This window comes from Trachinotus anak, unplaced genomic scaffold (genome assembly GCF_046630095.1).
Source record: "Trachinotus anak isolate AG129_WGS33_773 ecotype Australia unplaced genomic scaffold, CSIRO_AGI_Tana_v1 ptg000012l, whole genome shotgun sequence".
NCBI classification, from domain to species: domain Eukaryota; kingdom Metazoa; phylum Chordata; class Actinopteri; order Carangiformes; family Carangidae; genus Trachinotus; species Trachinotus anak.
In genome coordinates, this window is record NW_027273863.1 from 24856047 (window position 1) to 24873475 (window position 17429).

At 42.1% G+C, this 17429-nt stretch overlaps 2 protein-coding genes across 21 annotated transcripts in view; both read left to right on the forward strand.

Moving 5' to 3' along the window:
• The first annotated feature begins 872 nt into the window (after positions 1-872).
• LOC139628676 (tripartite motif-containing protein 16-like) lies at positions 873-5169 on the forward strand. Of its 2 annotated transcripts, none has more exons than XR_011692836.1 (2): positions 873-1344; positions 4726-5169. XR_011692836.1 is itself a non-coding variant. In XM_071490622.1 (2 exons), the coding sequence occupies exon 2, from the start codon at positions 2254-2256 to the stop codon at positions 3961-3963; it is 1710 nt and encodes a 569-aa protein (XP_071346723.1). In that variant the 5' UTR covers positions 873-1344; positions 2082-2253; the 3' UTR covers positions 3964-4638. The 2 variants fall into 2 exon arrangements, 1 of the variants encoding a protein (XP_071346723.1); XM_071490622.1 differs by lacking the exon at positions 4726-5169 and adding an exon at positions 2082-4638.
• A 3339-nt stretch (positions 5170-8508) lies between these two features.
• LOC139628679 (tripartite motif-containing protein 16-like) overlaps positions 8509-17429 on the forward strand; it is a 276374-nt gene continuing 267453 nt past the window's right edge. For 10 of the 19 annotated variants that reach the window (XR_011692841.1, XR_011692838.1, XR_011692840.1 and 7 more), the window contains exons 1-3: positions 10182-10343; positions 15404-15466; positions 16751-17031. The gene's annotated coding sequence lies outside the window, so the exon portion shown is untranslated. The other 9 variants (XM_071490636.1, XM_071490639.1, XM_071490637.1 and 6 more) reach the window with 9 other exon arrangements.

The window sequence follows — 17429 nt, forward strand, 5'->3', positions numbered from 1 at the left end:
TATCACAACACATTCCTTCACAACAAAGCAGAGGCAGCAGGGTTCAAAATATTTTAATAATTTTAGTGTATTTCAATCCTAATATTCAGGCCACAGATTTATTAATAATCACTTCCACATCATCTTCTGATGCATTAGCGGGTAAAATAAACAGAATATCATTTGAAACATTTAAACATGGATCTGTGTGGAAAGGTGATTACACAAAATATAAACTGCTTTTATTAAAAAAAGACTATTTGCATATTTACAAAACGGTCCAACGTCTGACAGAAATAATAGTTTCAAAATGAACGCCACTTGTAGACAAACAATCTACTGGCCTCACTCTGATGTTTGTCCCACTGAAAGTGAACTTGACTCCTCCAATAGCATATTTCTGCTAATAGATTTGTCGTGTGTGTGTGGATGGACACAACTGTAACGTTACAGTCGCAGGTTGCTTTAGTCTCTAAACTGTTGGACAGACACAGATGACTGACAGTTAGCGTTAGGAGAAATGTGCCATTGGATCAGTGAAGGTAACTTTCAGTGTGACAAACATCTATATGAGGCCAGTGGACTGTCGCTCTACCAATGGAATTCATTTTTAAACTTTTATTTTTGTCAAACCTGTTTTGTAAATATGCAATTAAAAAAAAAAAAAAAACAGTTTGTATTTTGTGTAATCGCCTTTCAACAGAGATCCATGGTTAAATGTTTCAGATGAGTTACATGATATTCTGTTTGTTACACTCACGATGGATCAGAAAATTACCTGGATGTGATTATTAACATAAGTATCTTGAATATTATGATCAAACCCTTGTTCAGAAACCAGCTGTCTCTGATTGGTTGAGAGGGAATTCATTGTGATGTAATAATGAAGCAACTACTCAGTAACAACTGTGTGTGATGTATCACTTTACTGAGCAAAGCTCTGCTAACTGTAAAATACCAGTTCAACCATAACTGAGCAATGTAAGATTTAACACAGCCTGTTTCCTGCTGAGAGATGTGGTGTGAACATGAGTATATTAGATCAGCAGCAGACGTTTTTAAAAAAGGCTTTGGCTCCTATCAGATGTCACCTTTGCAGCTTGTGCTTGAACTAGTACATTTATCATTTTTGTACTTAAATGAGGGTTAAATGGGTGATTGATCAATCTTTTCTGTTCTTATCTCCTTAAAATGCTTCAAAAACATTTCACAGTCAAACAAAGAGCTGCTTGAAATGTCCCGGTTTGCTCTTCAATGGAAAGTAATTTTATTTAATACAAACACCATCATGTGTTTTCACAGGGACGCCACAACCCACCTCAGGCCTGTACCACACCTTAAGGTCCCCACAACCAGCAACAAATGGTAAGTCATGGGCATGACTCCACCCCACACATATATGGGCTCAAATTAGTGTCCAAATGATTTTGAGCTTGTAAAGTGATGTTCACAAATGATTCTAAAGTTTGTGGTTGGAACTCGACCTTTGTAAACGTGTCAAATAAATCTACATGAGAAATTCTGCAGGTGGAGAAATTGTGCTTGTGTCAGAGATTTGTATTTGGAAGGACCATGAGAATCAAAACTATGAACAAGTGATCAGTGTTGAGGTGAAACAAAGACGCTGTGAAGGAAGAACTGGTTTTGTCAACATCTGTGATCCAGAGAAGAAAACTGTAAAACCCTGCGCTCTTAAGTTCCCACACAGTGTGCCACACTCAAGGTACAAGGATTCAGATTTGTCCTTGTCAGTGTCGCACACTGGGAATGATGCACGCTGAGTTGTACAGTTTCCTGCTGTGTATCTGTAAACAGACATCCACAGAAACATGTCTTCTCTCACTGTCACTTTGTTGAGCCTCACCACTGATCATGTCTTCAGTTTGGATTCACATAGTTGTTGTTTTTAACAAATACTTGACTTGACTTGACTTTCGACCTTTCTTTGTCGTAAATGACAGATAACACACCCTGTCTCTCACAAACTGCTCCTCTTTGTGGAGCGCAGAACAGACACTTCCCTCTTTTCTCTTTTCTTCCTGCTTCAACACGTATCAAGCTCCACCCTATCAAGCTGTTTCTTTGTTCCCTCACCCTCACAGATCTGTAAGTATGAGGATGGGTGTAAACAACATGTTGTGAACTGCAGGAGATGATGAGTCTGACTCACTGCAGCAGGAGAACGAGAGCAGAGATCTGTTTTCCTCCAGAGCACAGAGATTGTTTGTATTCAGAGAAAGTGAAACTGTTTGACAGAGACTCTCAGGAGGTGAAATGGCGCAGCAAGGAAATCAGATGGACCGAGAAAAATTCTGCTGTTCCATCTGTCTGGATCTACTGAAGGATCCGGTGACTCTTCCCTGTGGACACAGCTACTGCATGAACTGTATTAAAACCCACTGGGATGAAGAGGATCAGAAGAAAATCCACAGCTGCCCTCAGTGTAGGCAGACCTTCATACCGAGGCCTGTCCTGGGGAAAAACACCATGTTAGCAGATTTAGTGGAGGAGCTGAAGAAGACTGGACTCCAAGCTGCTCCTGCTGATCACTGCTATGCTGGACCTGAAGATGTGGCCTGTGATGTCTGCACTGGGAGAAAACTGAAAGCTGTCAAATCCTGTTTGGTTTGTTTGGCCTCTTACTGTGAGAAACACCTTCAGCCTCATTATGAAGCAGCTCCATTAAAGAAACACAAGCTGGTGGAGCCCTCCAAGAAGCTCCAGGACAACATCTGCTCTCATCATGATGAGGTGATGAAGATGTTCTGCCGCACTGATCAGCAGTGTATCTGTTATCTCTGCGACAAGGATGAACATAAAGGCCACGACACAGTCTCAGCTGCAGCAGAAAGGACTGAGAGGCAGAGAGAGCTCCAGCTGAGTCGACAAAACATCCAGCAGAGAATCCAGGACAGAGAGAAAGATGTGAAGCTGCTTCAACAGGAGTTGGAGGCTATCAATGGCTCTGCTGATAAAGCAGTGGAGGACAGTGAGAAGATCTTCACTCAGCTGATCCGTCTCGTGGAGAAAAGAAGCTCTGATGTGAAGCAGCAGATCAGATCCCAGCAGGAAACTGAAGTGAGTGGAGTCAAAGAGCTTCAGGAGAAGCTGGAGCAGGAGATCACTGAGCTGAAGAGGAAAGACGCTGAGCTGAAGCAGCTCTCACACACAGAGGATCACAACCAGTTTCTACACAACTACCCCTCACTGTCACCACTCAGTCAATCTACAGACTCATCCAGCATCAATATCCGTCCTCTGAGGTACTTTGAGGATGTGACAGCAGCTGTGTCAGAGCTCAGAGATAAACTACAGGACATTCTGAGAGAGACATGGACAAACATCTCACTGACAGTGACTGATGTGGACGTTTTACTGTCAGAACCAGGGCCCAAGACCAGAGCTGGATTCTTAAAATATTCACAGGAAATCACACTGGATCCAAACACAGCACACACATGGCTGTTATTATCTGAGGGAAACAGAAAAATAACACGAGGTCAACAGTCTTATTCTAGTCATCCAGACAGGTTCACTGACTGGTATCAGGTCCTGAGTAGAGAGAGTCTGACTGAACGTTGTTACTGGGAGGTGGAGTGGAGAGGAAGAGGAGTTTCTGTAGCAGTCGCATACAAGAATATCAGCAGAGCAGGGAGCAGGGATGAATGTGGATTTGGCTGCAATGACAAATCTTGGGCGTTAAGTTGTTACCGAAACTGTTATGTATTTTGGTTCAACAATATTAAAACTCCAATCTCAGGACCTCAGTCCTCCAGAGTAGGAGTGTACCTGGATCACAGAACAGGTATTCTGTCCTTCTACAGTGTCTCTGAAACCATGACTCTCCTCCACAGAGTCCAGACCACATTCACTCAGCCTCTACATGCTGGACTTCGGCTTTATGGGCCTTATGGGCTTCATGGGTTTAATCACTGGCTTTATGGGCTTTATGGAGGCACAGCTGAGTTGTGTAAACTCAAATAGTCAAAGGCCAGTTAAGGAGCAGTTGGTTCAAATCTGTATTTTAGTTCATCAGTTTATTTTGTCTCCATGTTTGTTGCTAAAAGCTCATTGCTGTTGTGTTTCTGCACTGCACACAGATCACCTGTCAATCAAACATTATGGGTGGTACTTTGACCTCTTCTCATTTCTGGTTGTGTTGATGTTTGACTTTGTTCAGGTGGAGCTGGAGCCATGGAGGATATTACTGCTCATCATCATGTTTGTTTGACCTAAACTCACATTTGTCCACATGAAAACACAAACTTGTCTGTGCTCTAAATGTTTGTTGGATATTTGTGTTGATGTATTTGTGTGTTGTTGTTTCTCTTCCACTGCATGAGCCTTAACAGAGAAATCAGCAGACCTTCCTTTATCACTGATGTTTTGTTCTCACTGTGTAAAGACACAAATCTATAATTACATTTACATTGATGTGTTTGTCAGAACAAATGTTGTTGTTGTTCAGATTAACTTACAAATAAGGTCTATGAGGTTTTATCAAAGTGTCTTTATCATGATAATCATCAATGAGGAGATGATTGATTCTTTTCTTTTCCATATCTGAGATCCATGTGAAACAAACTGATTGTGTGGATGAAGTCAATCTGTTCATGAAATCACTGAACAAGAGTCATTGAACAGACTTTACTGTTTCAATGTGGGAACAAACTGAAGCTTCATGTCATCAATAAAGTTGATTTTCCTCAATAATCAATTAAATGTTTTCTTGTGTCTTCATTCCAGGATCTGATTCAAAGCTGATGGAGAAAATATGAGCGTATATCTGAAGCAGTTTTCCTCCTAATTGCTGACAGGTCCTGAGCAGAAAGAGTCTGACTGATGTAGTCACTGGGAGGTGGAGAGGGATGGTGGATGTACAATAACACAACAGGATTTTCGTAGAACAGGAATTTTAAATAAATGTGCATTTGGATACAAAGACAAGTCCAAGCAACACTGGACCAGGTAGCAACACAACAGCAACATGGACTGTACAGAGTAATTAATGTTGTTCCATATCCTCTGCCATGTGTACATTTGTTCACATGAAATCATCAAACCTGTGATGTTGTATCAGTTTGATCATTTTCCTCCTGCACAGTGTTTAGATGCTGGTTTTGTAGCTGTGAGTGTGAACTTTGTAACTGACTGTGAGAGTGGAAATAAACACAGAGATGGAAACACTGAGTGTGAGAGTTTGCTGCTGTTTAGTGCTTGTAAGACCAAAGTATGTCAGATAATGCTACTGCACCCTTCAAGCTTTAAATTGTTTTTGTCTGATTGATTTTCATTCTGAATAATAAACACTAAAGATGATGATTTTAGGCTGAAAAGATTTATGATAAATCACCTGATGTCGTACATCCTGGTTAGAGCTGTGAAGCTGCTGCAAGTCAGTAGGAATTCATCTTTTACATTAAATAAAATGCAGAAATTGTTGCTTTTCTTTTATTCATTAGAAAATGTTCCCAGGTAACTGATCAACTTTATGTAGTTACTGTTTGGTTATTGAGACTATACTCTGGTCTTATTATAAAGCCAGTAATCAACTACATGTGACATTTTGTAATATCGTAGTTTATTCTTCACTAACGTCAGATTGTTGTTAAGTTGGGGTTCACTCCAGTGTGTTTGTGTTATTTCAAACAGCTGTTTCACTCTTGGTGCTTTTGTATTAATAATTGTTTTGACATCAAACTGTAAAACTTGAGTTTTGCTGAGATGATGGCAATATAATATCTACAGTGTGATGTCTGAGGGATCATTTGGAAAACAACTGAAAGGATATTATTGATCACATGTGTAAAACTCCAAAACTAAAATACGGAGTCAAATTCAAGTACTGTGGGATTCACAGTGCAAAAAGTTTTTCATTTGTTTCTTTAAATGCATCAAATATTAAAATATTTTTATTTTGCTCAAAATTACATTCTAAATTTAACCTGTTTGATCCAAAAATATTTCAAGAACTTTATCGAACTATTCAAAAGTATTGAAAAGTCAACAGAGATTGTTTTCTCTTTATTTTTCATGTACTGCAGCCTCATTACTTTCATTTATGAAACCAACAGTAAAACATATTTTGAGACAATAGAAGAACAAACTCAGACAGCTGGGGAATCATCTCTTAACCCAAAGATCCAAAAAAGAGTTTCTCATCTAAAAGTTGTGCTGATCAGTTTTTTTAAAGACTAATGAGCTCTACAGCAAACAAAAAAGAAAGGGTTAAACACACAGTATCAAACTGCTCCTCCTCCTGGACTGAGTCACAGCCTGATAACCCTCCCTCTTATTCCTGCTCTCTAACACAGCCAGCTCCACTGTTCATGTGTTTCCTTGTTCCCTCCCCTTCAGATCTACAGTCTGAAGATGGGTGGAACCAACATGTGGTGAAGTGAGAGAGCTGACAGGCCCCGTTCACTGCAGAGACACATGTTGTTTAGATCAGAGCTCAAACTAGTTTCTGTTCTGAGAAAGTGAAACTCAGACAGTCGTTGACACTGAGAGGTGAAATGGCGCAGAAAGGAGTTCAGCTGGACCGGGAAACCTTCTCTTGTTCCATCTGTCTGGATCTACTGAAGGATCCGGTGACTATTCCCTGTGGACACAGCTACTGCATGAACTGTATTAAAACCCACTGGGATGGAGAGGATAAGAAAAAAATCCACAGCTGCCCTCAGTGTAGGCAGACCTTCACACTGAGGCCTGTCCTGGTGAAAAGCACCATGTTAGCAGTTTTAGTGGAGGAGCTGAAGAAGACTGGACTCCAAGCTGCTCCTGCTGATCACTGCTATGCTGGACCTGAAGATGTGGCCTGTGATGTCTGCACTGGGAGAAAACTGAAAGCTGTCAAATCCTGTTTGGTTTGTTTGGCCTTGTTTGAAACGAATATGAGGCAAAGCAGCAAAAACTACAGTGTTACAGTGTTGATGTTCAGGGCAGAGGAACATTTGTCAGTCAGTCTCTGTCCTTTCAGCTTCCTTCACTAAACATTTGTCACAGAGAAACGAGCAGAGTTTTCTTTCACTTGTTGCTTCACAAACTGGAAAAATGTTCAGAGTTACTTTACTTAGTTTCACACTAAGTTTTAGTGTGAAGAAGTTGAGTGGAGTCCTGACGCACATAAGACAAGAGAGGTTGTGTTGTTGTGGACTTGAGGTCATTTTATTTGTTGTGATGTCGATTCACATGAAGATGAAACTTCAGAATGAGGCTGTCATGTTCAGTGAAAGTCATCAAGACACAATAACTGATTTATGTTGTTTCTGAGAAGTTTTCACAGCCGTCACTCGACCACAGTCACACAGCTTTTACAACAAGTCAAATGTTGAACAGTCAACAACAGATGGAAACTGTGCAGCCTGCATCAGCTCCAGTCTCGTCATCATAACATGAATATATTTCTTTAGCTTTGATTTCAACTGTTTCAGTGTCGCTCAATCAGAAGTGAAGAAGTCACATTCCCACCTGAAGACTGATGCGAATAATATTTGTAGACTGGAAACTCTTGTCTTCCATCTTTCCCATGTGACCTGAATGCAGCATCAGTGTTACAGGGTGTGACTCCTCTTCCTGCAGTGAACATCACAGCAGGTGAACAACTGAAATGTGAAAACTGATGCACAACACAAGAGGGCGCCTTCATCCTGCTGAGCAGGGATGTAGTGGAGGTTAAAGCTCCTCAGCTCAGTTTGGCTTTGGTTGCTGTGTGTTTTGTCTCCCTTCAGGTCCTGGTAGGTGGAGCTGGCATCAGTGCACCTGGGTGCACCTGGCCAGTCTACCCAGAATGCATTTCAAATCATCCATCCTCATTTTGTCTCTCACTCCATGGCTGAAACCACCTGGTTTCTTTGGTTTGGTTGTACTTTTTATTTTGCACCATACAACACCACCCTTTCATACATCCACTTACTAACACTACTGACCCACTGACTGCACATTTCATATATTTACTTACTGTGAGTTTAGAAATGATTTTATTCTGCAGCATACTCAGTATTACATAGTTTTTTTCTTTTAATATATTGTACATCTGGATTGAACATGTGTCAGAATATGTAGTAGGATTTTATTCATTAAAATGGGATTATTTTTTCAGGTGAGCCCTCCAACCTCAACCACCACATAGATCATTTGTCCCGACCCTTGTACGACCCATAAGAGTATCAGCAGCAGGCCGACCACAACTTTGTCTCCATTGTAACAACAACAAACACAGTTTAGACAGGGACTCTTGGCTGTAATGAGCTGCTCGCACAGACGACCGGTCATTTTTTACAGGGGGACAGTCTCAGTGTCTCTTTTATGGCCTTTTGGATTCAGAGCGTCCACACACTCTCTGAGCTTTGACTCCACTGAAGTGTGAACGACTCTACAGCAGCAGGCAGTGTGTGGTGGTGCTAAATGACAGGAGGTACATCAGTGTCTCAGCCTTTTACATTTTGACCCCAGAAGAGCACAGTGACATGTGATGTCATGTGTTTTTACTTCATAATGTCTCCTGTGGGCAGTGGGGTCACATGACTGCTGACCTGAACAGCACAGGTGTCTCTGACGGGGCAGCTCACACAGGTGTCTTCAGTTTCCTTTGTTCTGTGTCCTGAGCTCATTCTCTGTTTGTCCTTCAGCTGAGCTGCTTCCCTCCATCATCTCACCTTTGTTCCTGCCTGTGTCGAGTGAGTATCTCATTTCATTATATTTCATCATCTCATTTATTTTGCTGTTAAGAAGTACGTGTAATCTCCCTGGTTTGTTCTCACATGATTATATATCTAAAGTAAGAATGAATTGATGCATTGATCTAGAATTGATTTATTCAAGATAATAGGATTGACTGCAAGCAAAACATTAAATACTTTCAAATGAAACCTGTTGGCTGCTTCTCCTGCTTTGCTCATATTCATTAAGTCAGGTCCAGTGTAATTCTAGAAAAATTACATCTTCAAGTTTACGTCATCATTTTAATAAAGTCCCATGTTTCTATCATGACTTTAGCATTTTCTGTATAGTTTTAGTTATTTTTCTGCAGCAGATGCTTTGAAGATGAAACACTATATTATCATCATGGGTTGTGTATTTAAAAGAACACAACTCTTTTTAAGAATCCACATTTTTCATTCCTGTGCTGCAGAAACCAAAGATTAAAAATGTGATGTGAACCCAGTTTGCTCTGAAACAATGAGTGGGACGCTGTGAGGACATAAAATGTTTGTGTAATCTCTTACACCAAGATCAGTGTTTCAGACCTTAAACTTTACGTCCAATGTAAAACCTGGATGAGACCTGTTCGGGCCACACGACACAGCTGCTGTAGATTATGGCTCAGAGTAATTTGTTATATAACTTCAGTGGCCTGACTTAAGAACGCCAGCATTCAACTATTTGAGGATGACTTTAGCATCAGGTCTTTACTGCCAGAGTGTTTCTATGCTGTAATAGTTCACTTGTGCTCAGTAGCTCCTAATGTAGGGGGGTGGGGCTCAATTAAAAAGAATAAAGCAATTTCTGCATTCCACATTTTCATTTGTCTCTTATGACATTTAATCGATATGTTAGTGAAATACACACCTGCTGATTCTTCACAAAGCTTGTGTCTTGATTTGTCTGTGGATATTTGTCCATTTGAGGGTCTGTGTGATTTACAGCTTCAGGACAGATACTACAGACTTAACTGTCCTTGGGCACAGGAAAAACATGACATTTAAGACTTTTATTAAAATGCTTTCAGACTAATAAACTATGATTATGTGTTGTCTGTGTGTCACTGACTTCAGCTTCGTGCACAGTTGGACTTTTACTTGCAGTTGAGCTTCAGTTACTGCTTTAGTTTGTGGACTGTTCCTGCAGTTTATGGCCTGTGAGCGCTCCTTCACTCTCAGCTGCAGCTCATGGAGTCTGAGTCACTTCAGTGTTTTCTTCCTGGACGCCATGTTTGCTGCTTCCCTCTCTCCTGTGTGTTCATGGCTCAGCAGCGGCTCTCTGGGCCTCGGCCTCGGCTCTGCCACAGTCACATGACAAACTGCACCAGAAAAGTCACCTGGGGAGCAAACACGCAGAAACACGCGAGACGATGAGGGAAGGCAGGTGAGCAGGAGGAGACGAAGAAGAAGAAGCAGAGCAGAGCTGCTCTGTTTATACTCTGCCCTCTGGCGGGAACTGGGCAGAGCTCGCGCCTCCCCAGCTTTAAATCCGGGTCACAAACAACATGGCGGCAGTGAGCCTCCCGGGCTCTGAGCGCAGTCCGCGGGCAGTGAGGGAAACACCGGCAGCGCCTCGTCTCCATCCCGCCGGGCTCCGACATTGACTCTCCTCCTCCTCCTCTTACATCCTGTCTGCTCAGATGTCAACTACCTGGTTCACAGGTGAGTCCGCCAGGTGTTCAGTTTACGGTGTCAGAGATCCTGTCTGATGGAGGAGGACTCACTATGAGGCGACAACAGGGACTTTAAATCTTGAAACGAAACAATGGCATTGAAAACTACAATCTTAAAATCTTTAATGTTGATATTTTTGTGTTGTTCTGTGTCGAGCCTGTTTTTTTCCTTCGTCTTATTTTGATTTATTTACTTTTTTAAAACGCTGTCAGCATTTTTCAGTTTAACTTCCTGTCTCCGTGTTGGCGGGAGCGGTGTGTAGGATTAATTACTTCCGGTTGGACAGGTGTGTACTAAAGCAATGGCCTCCACACATTCACCTGGAGCTCCCAAACCGCAGGTAACTGTTGTTGACGCCCTGTCGCTGTTATTTGACGTAGGCCCTCGCTGAGGTGACGTCATGGATGTGTCATCAGACCTGGACACGGCGCCGCCGCTCAGACTTGCAGCCGCTGTTTCCGGTGGCCACTCGTGGTGTTGCAGCGAAAAATGCCCCCGCGGCCCAAAAAGCATTTTCCCACAGAGCGCAACAGTAAAAGATTTAAGACATTTTTAAGCCACGGGGTTTTAACCTTTGTAAAAGTTTTTCAAAGCCCAGAAGAGTCTTTTTTTCTGAGTGACGTCACCACTGTGTACGCGCACTCTATCCGCGGTCCCGCTGTGTCTCGGGAACGAGCATCAAGTTCATTGATTTGTGATTTTTTTGTCGCATTTATTCGTCACTTCTTGCACTTTTTTCAGGAATATAGTTGTTTTTAATCGATATATTCTCATCACTGGATTCACTGAGACGCCGCCATGATTGTTCTTCCTCCGTCAGTTTCTTCAGGTGTTTTAATTTCAGTCCCTGAGCTTCTGTGATAGTTTGTGTGATGTGTGAGCAGCAGAGTCTCCTCCTGACTGCAGGTCACCACCTGTCATCAACAACCACCGCCTCAGTATTTATAGATGAGGGACCTTCACTGTGTCAGCGGGTTCAGCTAGAACTGAGTCCGGCCTGGACGCAGCGTCCTCCGGGTCAGCAGCGGGGGCCTGAGCCGCTGCAGCCCGCGGCCCCTCTCTGTCCCTGGGGGAGGAACCGGCCTCATCACCGCCTCTACCTCCCTCAGTGTGAGCTCAGTGTACAGCAGCTATATGTTCAGAGGCATTCATCATTTAAATTACATCTTTATAAAAATAATTTTGATATATTTTTCATTTTCAAATCAAATATCTGTGAAACATAGAAAGAGCAGTGACGGGACATAAAGCTTCACTACAGCCCTGCAGTTCTTTAAAGAAGACATGTCGTATAATCTGCTGCTCAATGACAGAAAGTAAACGTGATAACTTTATCTGATGAGTTGTAGTTTTCTGTCACATGCAGCATCAATATCTTAAAATTGCCTAAAAGACAATTTAAACATAATATTTCTGCCTGGTTATGATTTTTTAAAATGTTGATTTTAATGTGACTTTCGGCTCTGAAGCTTCAGCCTGAATGTTGTTGCTGTATAATCCGTGTTTCAGGCCCCGGGCCGGTCCTGGATCAGTCTGTTACACATCAGTCCTCCAGCAGAGCTCTCGTGAACGCGCAGCAACAGATCGAGAACGTTTTTCGCTCGTTCTCATCGCCCAAAGGCATGATGGGAGTGACACTACTGCGCAGTCTCTATGGGCCGCGTAACGCGGAAGTAACCCGGAAGCCAGAAACTTTTTCGGCGTATGCGCCAGGCGAGCAACTTGTATTGAACTGAATGGCGCCATTTTTAGATCCGTCATCCAGTTCTTATAATACATCCATGGGTGAAGTTGGCTTTTAACGGACGTGACGTTGTTTTGACAAAGGTTTGCTGGATCCAGCGCTGACGTCAGCTGACACACCTGGTTAAACCTGGTGATCTCCTGCTGCTCTGTCTGGTTTGGGGTTGGAGCCGATTCTGCAGCTCCTGTGACGGCACCGAGCTCTGCTGTGCTGGGGTTTGATGCTGAGTTTCTTTTTCGTCAGCACCTTGATGAGACCTTGTGCAGCAGCAGCAACTCTGGCCTCAAACTCTTATTCATCAAAAGACTTCACGGTGCGGGAGACTCAGCGGCATCACCGTCAGCTGGATGACTTGTGTTGGCCAACGTTACCGCCTGTTCCAGTGGACCTCTGTGAAAACATCATGTCTGTTAAGAGTTAACTTCTCCCTCACTTTTCCTCTCACATCGAAAGACAAAAACTTACCTTGAACCTTGGTTCGGGAGCTCCGGGTGAACCAGGTCGGCCTCCTGTCAGGCTTCTGATGTAAATTCCCCCAAACACCAAAAAGGTGACAGAGTTCAATCTCAAAACCAGTGACATAGAAACGTAATGATGAAAATATTAGAATTACAAGTTTTTCACGCCATTGTTTCCTTTTTCAGTTCAGATTTTGTTTTCAGTTTCAAAGGTTTAAGTCACTGTTTTATTCCTATAACTCACTTGCATGGTAAAGGAAATGAATGAACTAGAAATGAAGCACTGATCCTTATTGTTCTGTTTGGGGAGAGGGTTACTCAGAAACACTGAATACATTGAAATGATTTTTTGTTTTTTTGCTGAATCCCTGACAAGTGATATTTTTATTGAATGATATCAGTGGTGAGGTAAAACAAGTACACCGTGACAGAAGAAGTGCTGTTGTGCACCGATAGAGCAGAAACCTGTATTAAACTCAGGGCTCAAAGTTCCCACAGAGAGTGACGGTGAAGTTACAAGTGCAAGTTTGGCCCCGTTTTTCAACCTGAATCTGATTGGACAGCGACAGTCCAATCAGAAACCACAGTCCAGATCCTGAGAGGTGTGGTCGATTTTCAAGCCCACGCTGTCGTCCATCTTGAAAAGCTACAACACCTTTCATGATCTGCCGTGGACATGAGAACCACCTGCCCTCTGATTGGCCCCTGCTTTGTGACTGGGCTGTCACTGTCCAATCAGATTCAGGAGTAAAAATATTGTCAAAATGCTTCATGTAGCTTCTGCGTCACCCTGAGAGAACTGTGAGCTTTATACAGTTTTCTTCTGTCTGTTCACAGACAATAACAAAAGCTCTTCTTCTGTCACAGTGTCTGTGTTTTACCTCCCCACTGACATCATCAGGGATCCTCAGTTCAGTTTATTCAGTGTTACACATTTGTGCAGAGTAACCCTCTTCCCAAACTAAAGAAGAAGGATCAGTGTTTGGTGTTGTGAACATGTGTATGTTGGCTCAGCAGTGAATGGTTTTAAAAACAGACTCAGACTATTGTCAGCTGTAGCTGCTATTCAACGTCACCTTTGCCAGCTGTTGTCAAACTACTAGATTTATATTAGTCAGTTTTCATACTTGTGTACTTACAGTATTAAATGAGTTTAAATGGATGATTGATGAATCTTTTTATGCTTTATTTCATAGACAGAGTTTCCTGACTTAAAGGCCTCAGACTGCTCTAAAACACATTTTAAAGTCATCCTTTGACTTAAAGGGAGACTTTTAAAAGTCTTTCCAGGATTCCTGTTAACAGTATCTGTAGTTGAAGCTGTGTGCGGCCACCTCCTCTGAAACCAGTGGGAGCTTCCTGCATAACTCGCCCCTGACTATGTTGATAAAGGAAAGTGAAATGTGTATGATCCTGTTAAATGGTGTCTCAGGGTACTTTAGGGTCTCCTCTTTGCTCTCTCATCAACAGAGTATAATTCGATGTAACGGTGTCTAAGTACCTTTTGTTTTGGATCTAACACAGGATTATATGTGGTTTCTGATGACAGCATAATTTAGCTGTGGTTTATGGTGTCTACTTAGAGTATAACTATGTTTGTTTACTGTCTAATAAAGAGCACATTATTTCTAGTTTTGTGTAGCTTGATACAAAGTGCAGCTTGTTACATCTTATTAGTGCACAATAAAATAAAGTGCAAATGAGATTTGTAACAAGAAAAACAAGAGTTTGTGACTAAAACTGAACAAGCGTTATCAGTGGGGAGGAAACTCAAAGACGGTGCTTTTTTCAGCATCTGTGAACAGATACAAAGCAGGAAATTGTGTCAGACTTGGTGCTCAGAGTTCCCACACAGTGATGTTACAAGTACACATTTTGACCCTGTTTTAACCCCTGAATCTGATTGGACAGTGACAATCCAATCACAAAGCAGAGTCCAGATTCTGAAAGGTGTGGTAGATTTTCAAGATGGACAAAAGCGCAAACTTAAAAAATCTACTCCACCTTTCAGGTTCAGCTGCAGAGATGAAGACAACAGAACCACCTGCCCTCTGAATTCTGCTTTGTGGTTGGACTTTCATTGCATAATCATTTTCAGGTGTGAAAATGGGGTCAAAGTTGTACTTGTAACTTCAGTATCACACGCTGTGTGGAAACTTTGTGTGCAAAGATTTATGCAGTTTTCAGCTTTGTAACTGTTGTCAGATTCTGACAAACACACAGTGTCTTTGTGTTACCTCACCACTGGCATCATTTGTTCAGTTTTCTTCAAAGTCTTGTTTTTCTCATTACAAATACAAATCTCATTCACTCTTTATATTATTGTACTGTAATAAGACGTAACAAGCTGCACTTTATGTCAAATTAGACAAAACTAGAATTAATATCCTCTTTATTAGACAGTAAACAAACATAGTTATACCCTAATTAGACACCGCTGGCTACAGTTAAATTATACTGTCATTAGAAACCACATATAATCCTGTGTTAGATCCAAAACAAAGGGTACTTAGACACCGTTACATCGAATTATACTCTGTTGATGAGAGAGCAAAGAGGAGACCCTAAAATACCATGAGACACCATTTAACAGGATCATACACATTTCACTTTCCATTATCAACTCAGTCAGGTGCGAGTTATGCAGGACGCTCCCACTGGTTTCAGAGGAGGTGGCCGCACACAGCTTCAACTACAGATACTGTTAACAGGAATCCTGGAAAGATTTTTAAAAGTCTCCCTTTAAGTGAAAATATGCTTCAAAAACATTTCACGGTGAAATGAAGAGCTGCTTGAAATGTCCCTGTGCGTCCTCTAATGGAAAGTAATTTGATGTGTTTTCACAGTGATGCCAGAACCCACCTCAAGCCTGTACCACACCTTAAGGTCCCCACAACCGGCAAGAAATGGTAAGTCAATAGCGTTACTCCACCCCACATCAATATGGGCTCAAATTAGTGTCCAAATGATTTTGAGCTTGTGAAGTGATGTTCACAAATAATTTCAATGTTTGTAGTTGTAAATCAACCCTTGTGAACCTGTAAAATAAATTAGCACGAGAAATTCAAGTTTGTACATGGAAAAAAAAAGTGCTTTTGTCAAAGAGATTTGTATTTGTTAAAAAAGAGACAATGAATCAAAACTAACAACACATGGTCAGTGTTGAGGTTAAACAAAGACCTTGTAAGAGAAGAAATGGTTTTGTCAAAACCTGTTCACTGATACACAGCAGGAAACTGTAAAACTCTGCGCTCAAATGTTCCCACACAGTGTGTGACAGTGAAGTTACAAGGATCACAATTTGTAGTGATCACCATCAGTCTGAGTGCTGAGTTTTACACAATTTTCTGCTCTGTATCTGTTCACAGACATCCACTTTCTTCTTTGACTGTTTTAACCTTTCAACTGATCATTGGTTCAGATTTGATTCACATAGTGTCTTAATTAACAAATACAAATCTCTTAACGACAAGCAAGTTTTTTTTCCACCTTCATACTAGACTTTCTCAAGCAGATTTATTTAACATGTTTACAAAGGTTAGTTTAAAACTACAAACTTTGAAATGATTTGTGAACATGACTTTACAAGCTCAAAATCATTTGTACCCTAATTTGAGCCTATATGGTGTCGGGGGAGTAAGTCGGGGGAGTAAGTCGGGGGAGTAAGTCGGGGGAGTAAGTCGGGGGAGTAAGTCGGGGGAGTAAGTCGGGGGAGTAAGTCGGGGGAGTAAGTCGGGGGAGTAAGTCGGGGGAGTAAGTCGGGGGAGTAAGTCGGGGGAGTAAGTCGGGGGAGTAAGTCGGGGGAGTAAGTCGGGGGAGTAAGTCGGGGGAGTAAGTCGGGGGAGTAAGTCGGGGGAGTAAGTCGGGGGAGTAAGTCGGGGGAGTAAGTCGGGGGAGTAAGTCGGGGGAGTAAGTCGGGGGAGTAAGTCGGGGGAGTAAGTCGGGGGAGTAAGTCGGGGGAGTAAGTCGGGGGAGTAAGTCGGGGGAGTAAGTCGGGGGAGTAAGTCGGGGGAGTAGCCTCGCGCGAGGCTGAACGAGCCCGATGGCTGGGCGCAGGGCCGCCTGGGGGTCGGGCTGTCCAGCCTCGCCCCCCCCCCCCCCCCCCCCCAATGCTAATGCTAATGATATGCTAATTATATGTTAATGATATGCTAATCCTGCTAGCTAACCCCTTTTCTGTCCTTTTCTCACAGGTCGCAGGTGACAGCCGGCGCCTCAGTCAGTGCATTGTCCAACCATACATATGTACATGCGTATCTCAGGTGATGTGGTTCCATGAAGCAGTTTGTTTCTGTGAGAAGGACGAGGTTTTGAATGCACTGTACTGTTACAAAAAATCTGAATACTTCCCCGACTACTGCTGAAGGTCATCACCTTCTGGGAGCCCCTGAAGCCCGTCACAGAAATCATTCACAAGCAGTCGTTGTCCTGGTCGCCGCCCTCCTGATCTTTGAAAATAGAATCTGCACAGCAGGTCATCAGACAGCAGACAGATGCTCTTGTTTATGTCAGCATGTAGTGTGTTGTACAGTATGTTGTGTTTTAACTTGAAGTTGACATTTATAATTGCTAATCTGATGATGAATGGTTTACCAACATTCAGTGCATTATCACTGAATAGAAACACAGCCATGTCATTACCAATACATCTTATTTAAACAGAGTACACTGATCAAAGAGAGTCTTCATGCAAACCACAGAATGGGAACTTCAAAATGTAATAAAGTAGTAAACAACTCTGAGCATCAACACTTCACGTTTACAGCTCTAGTTATAATTATAATCTTCATAAACTGCATAAACTATTACCTATTGATAAAACATTAACAAAGGACTCAAGCATTAATTACAGCTTCTAAACCCTTTATGAAT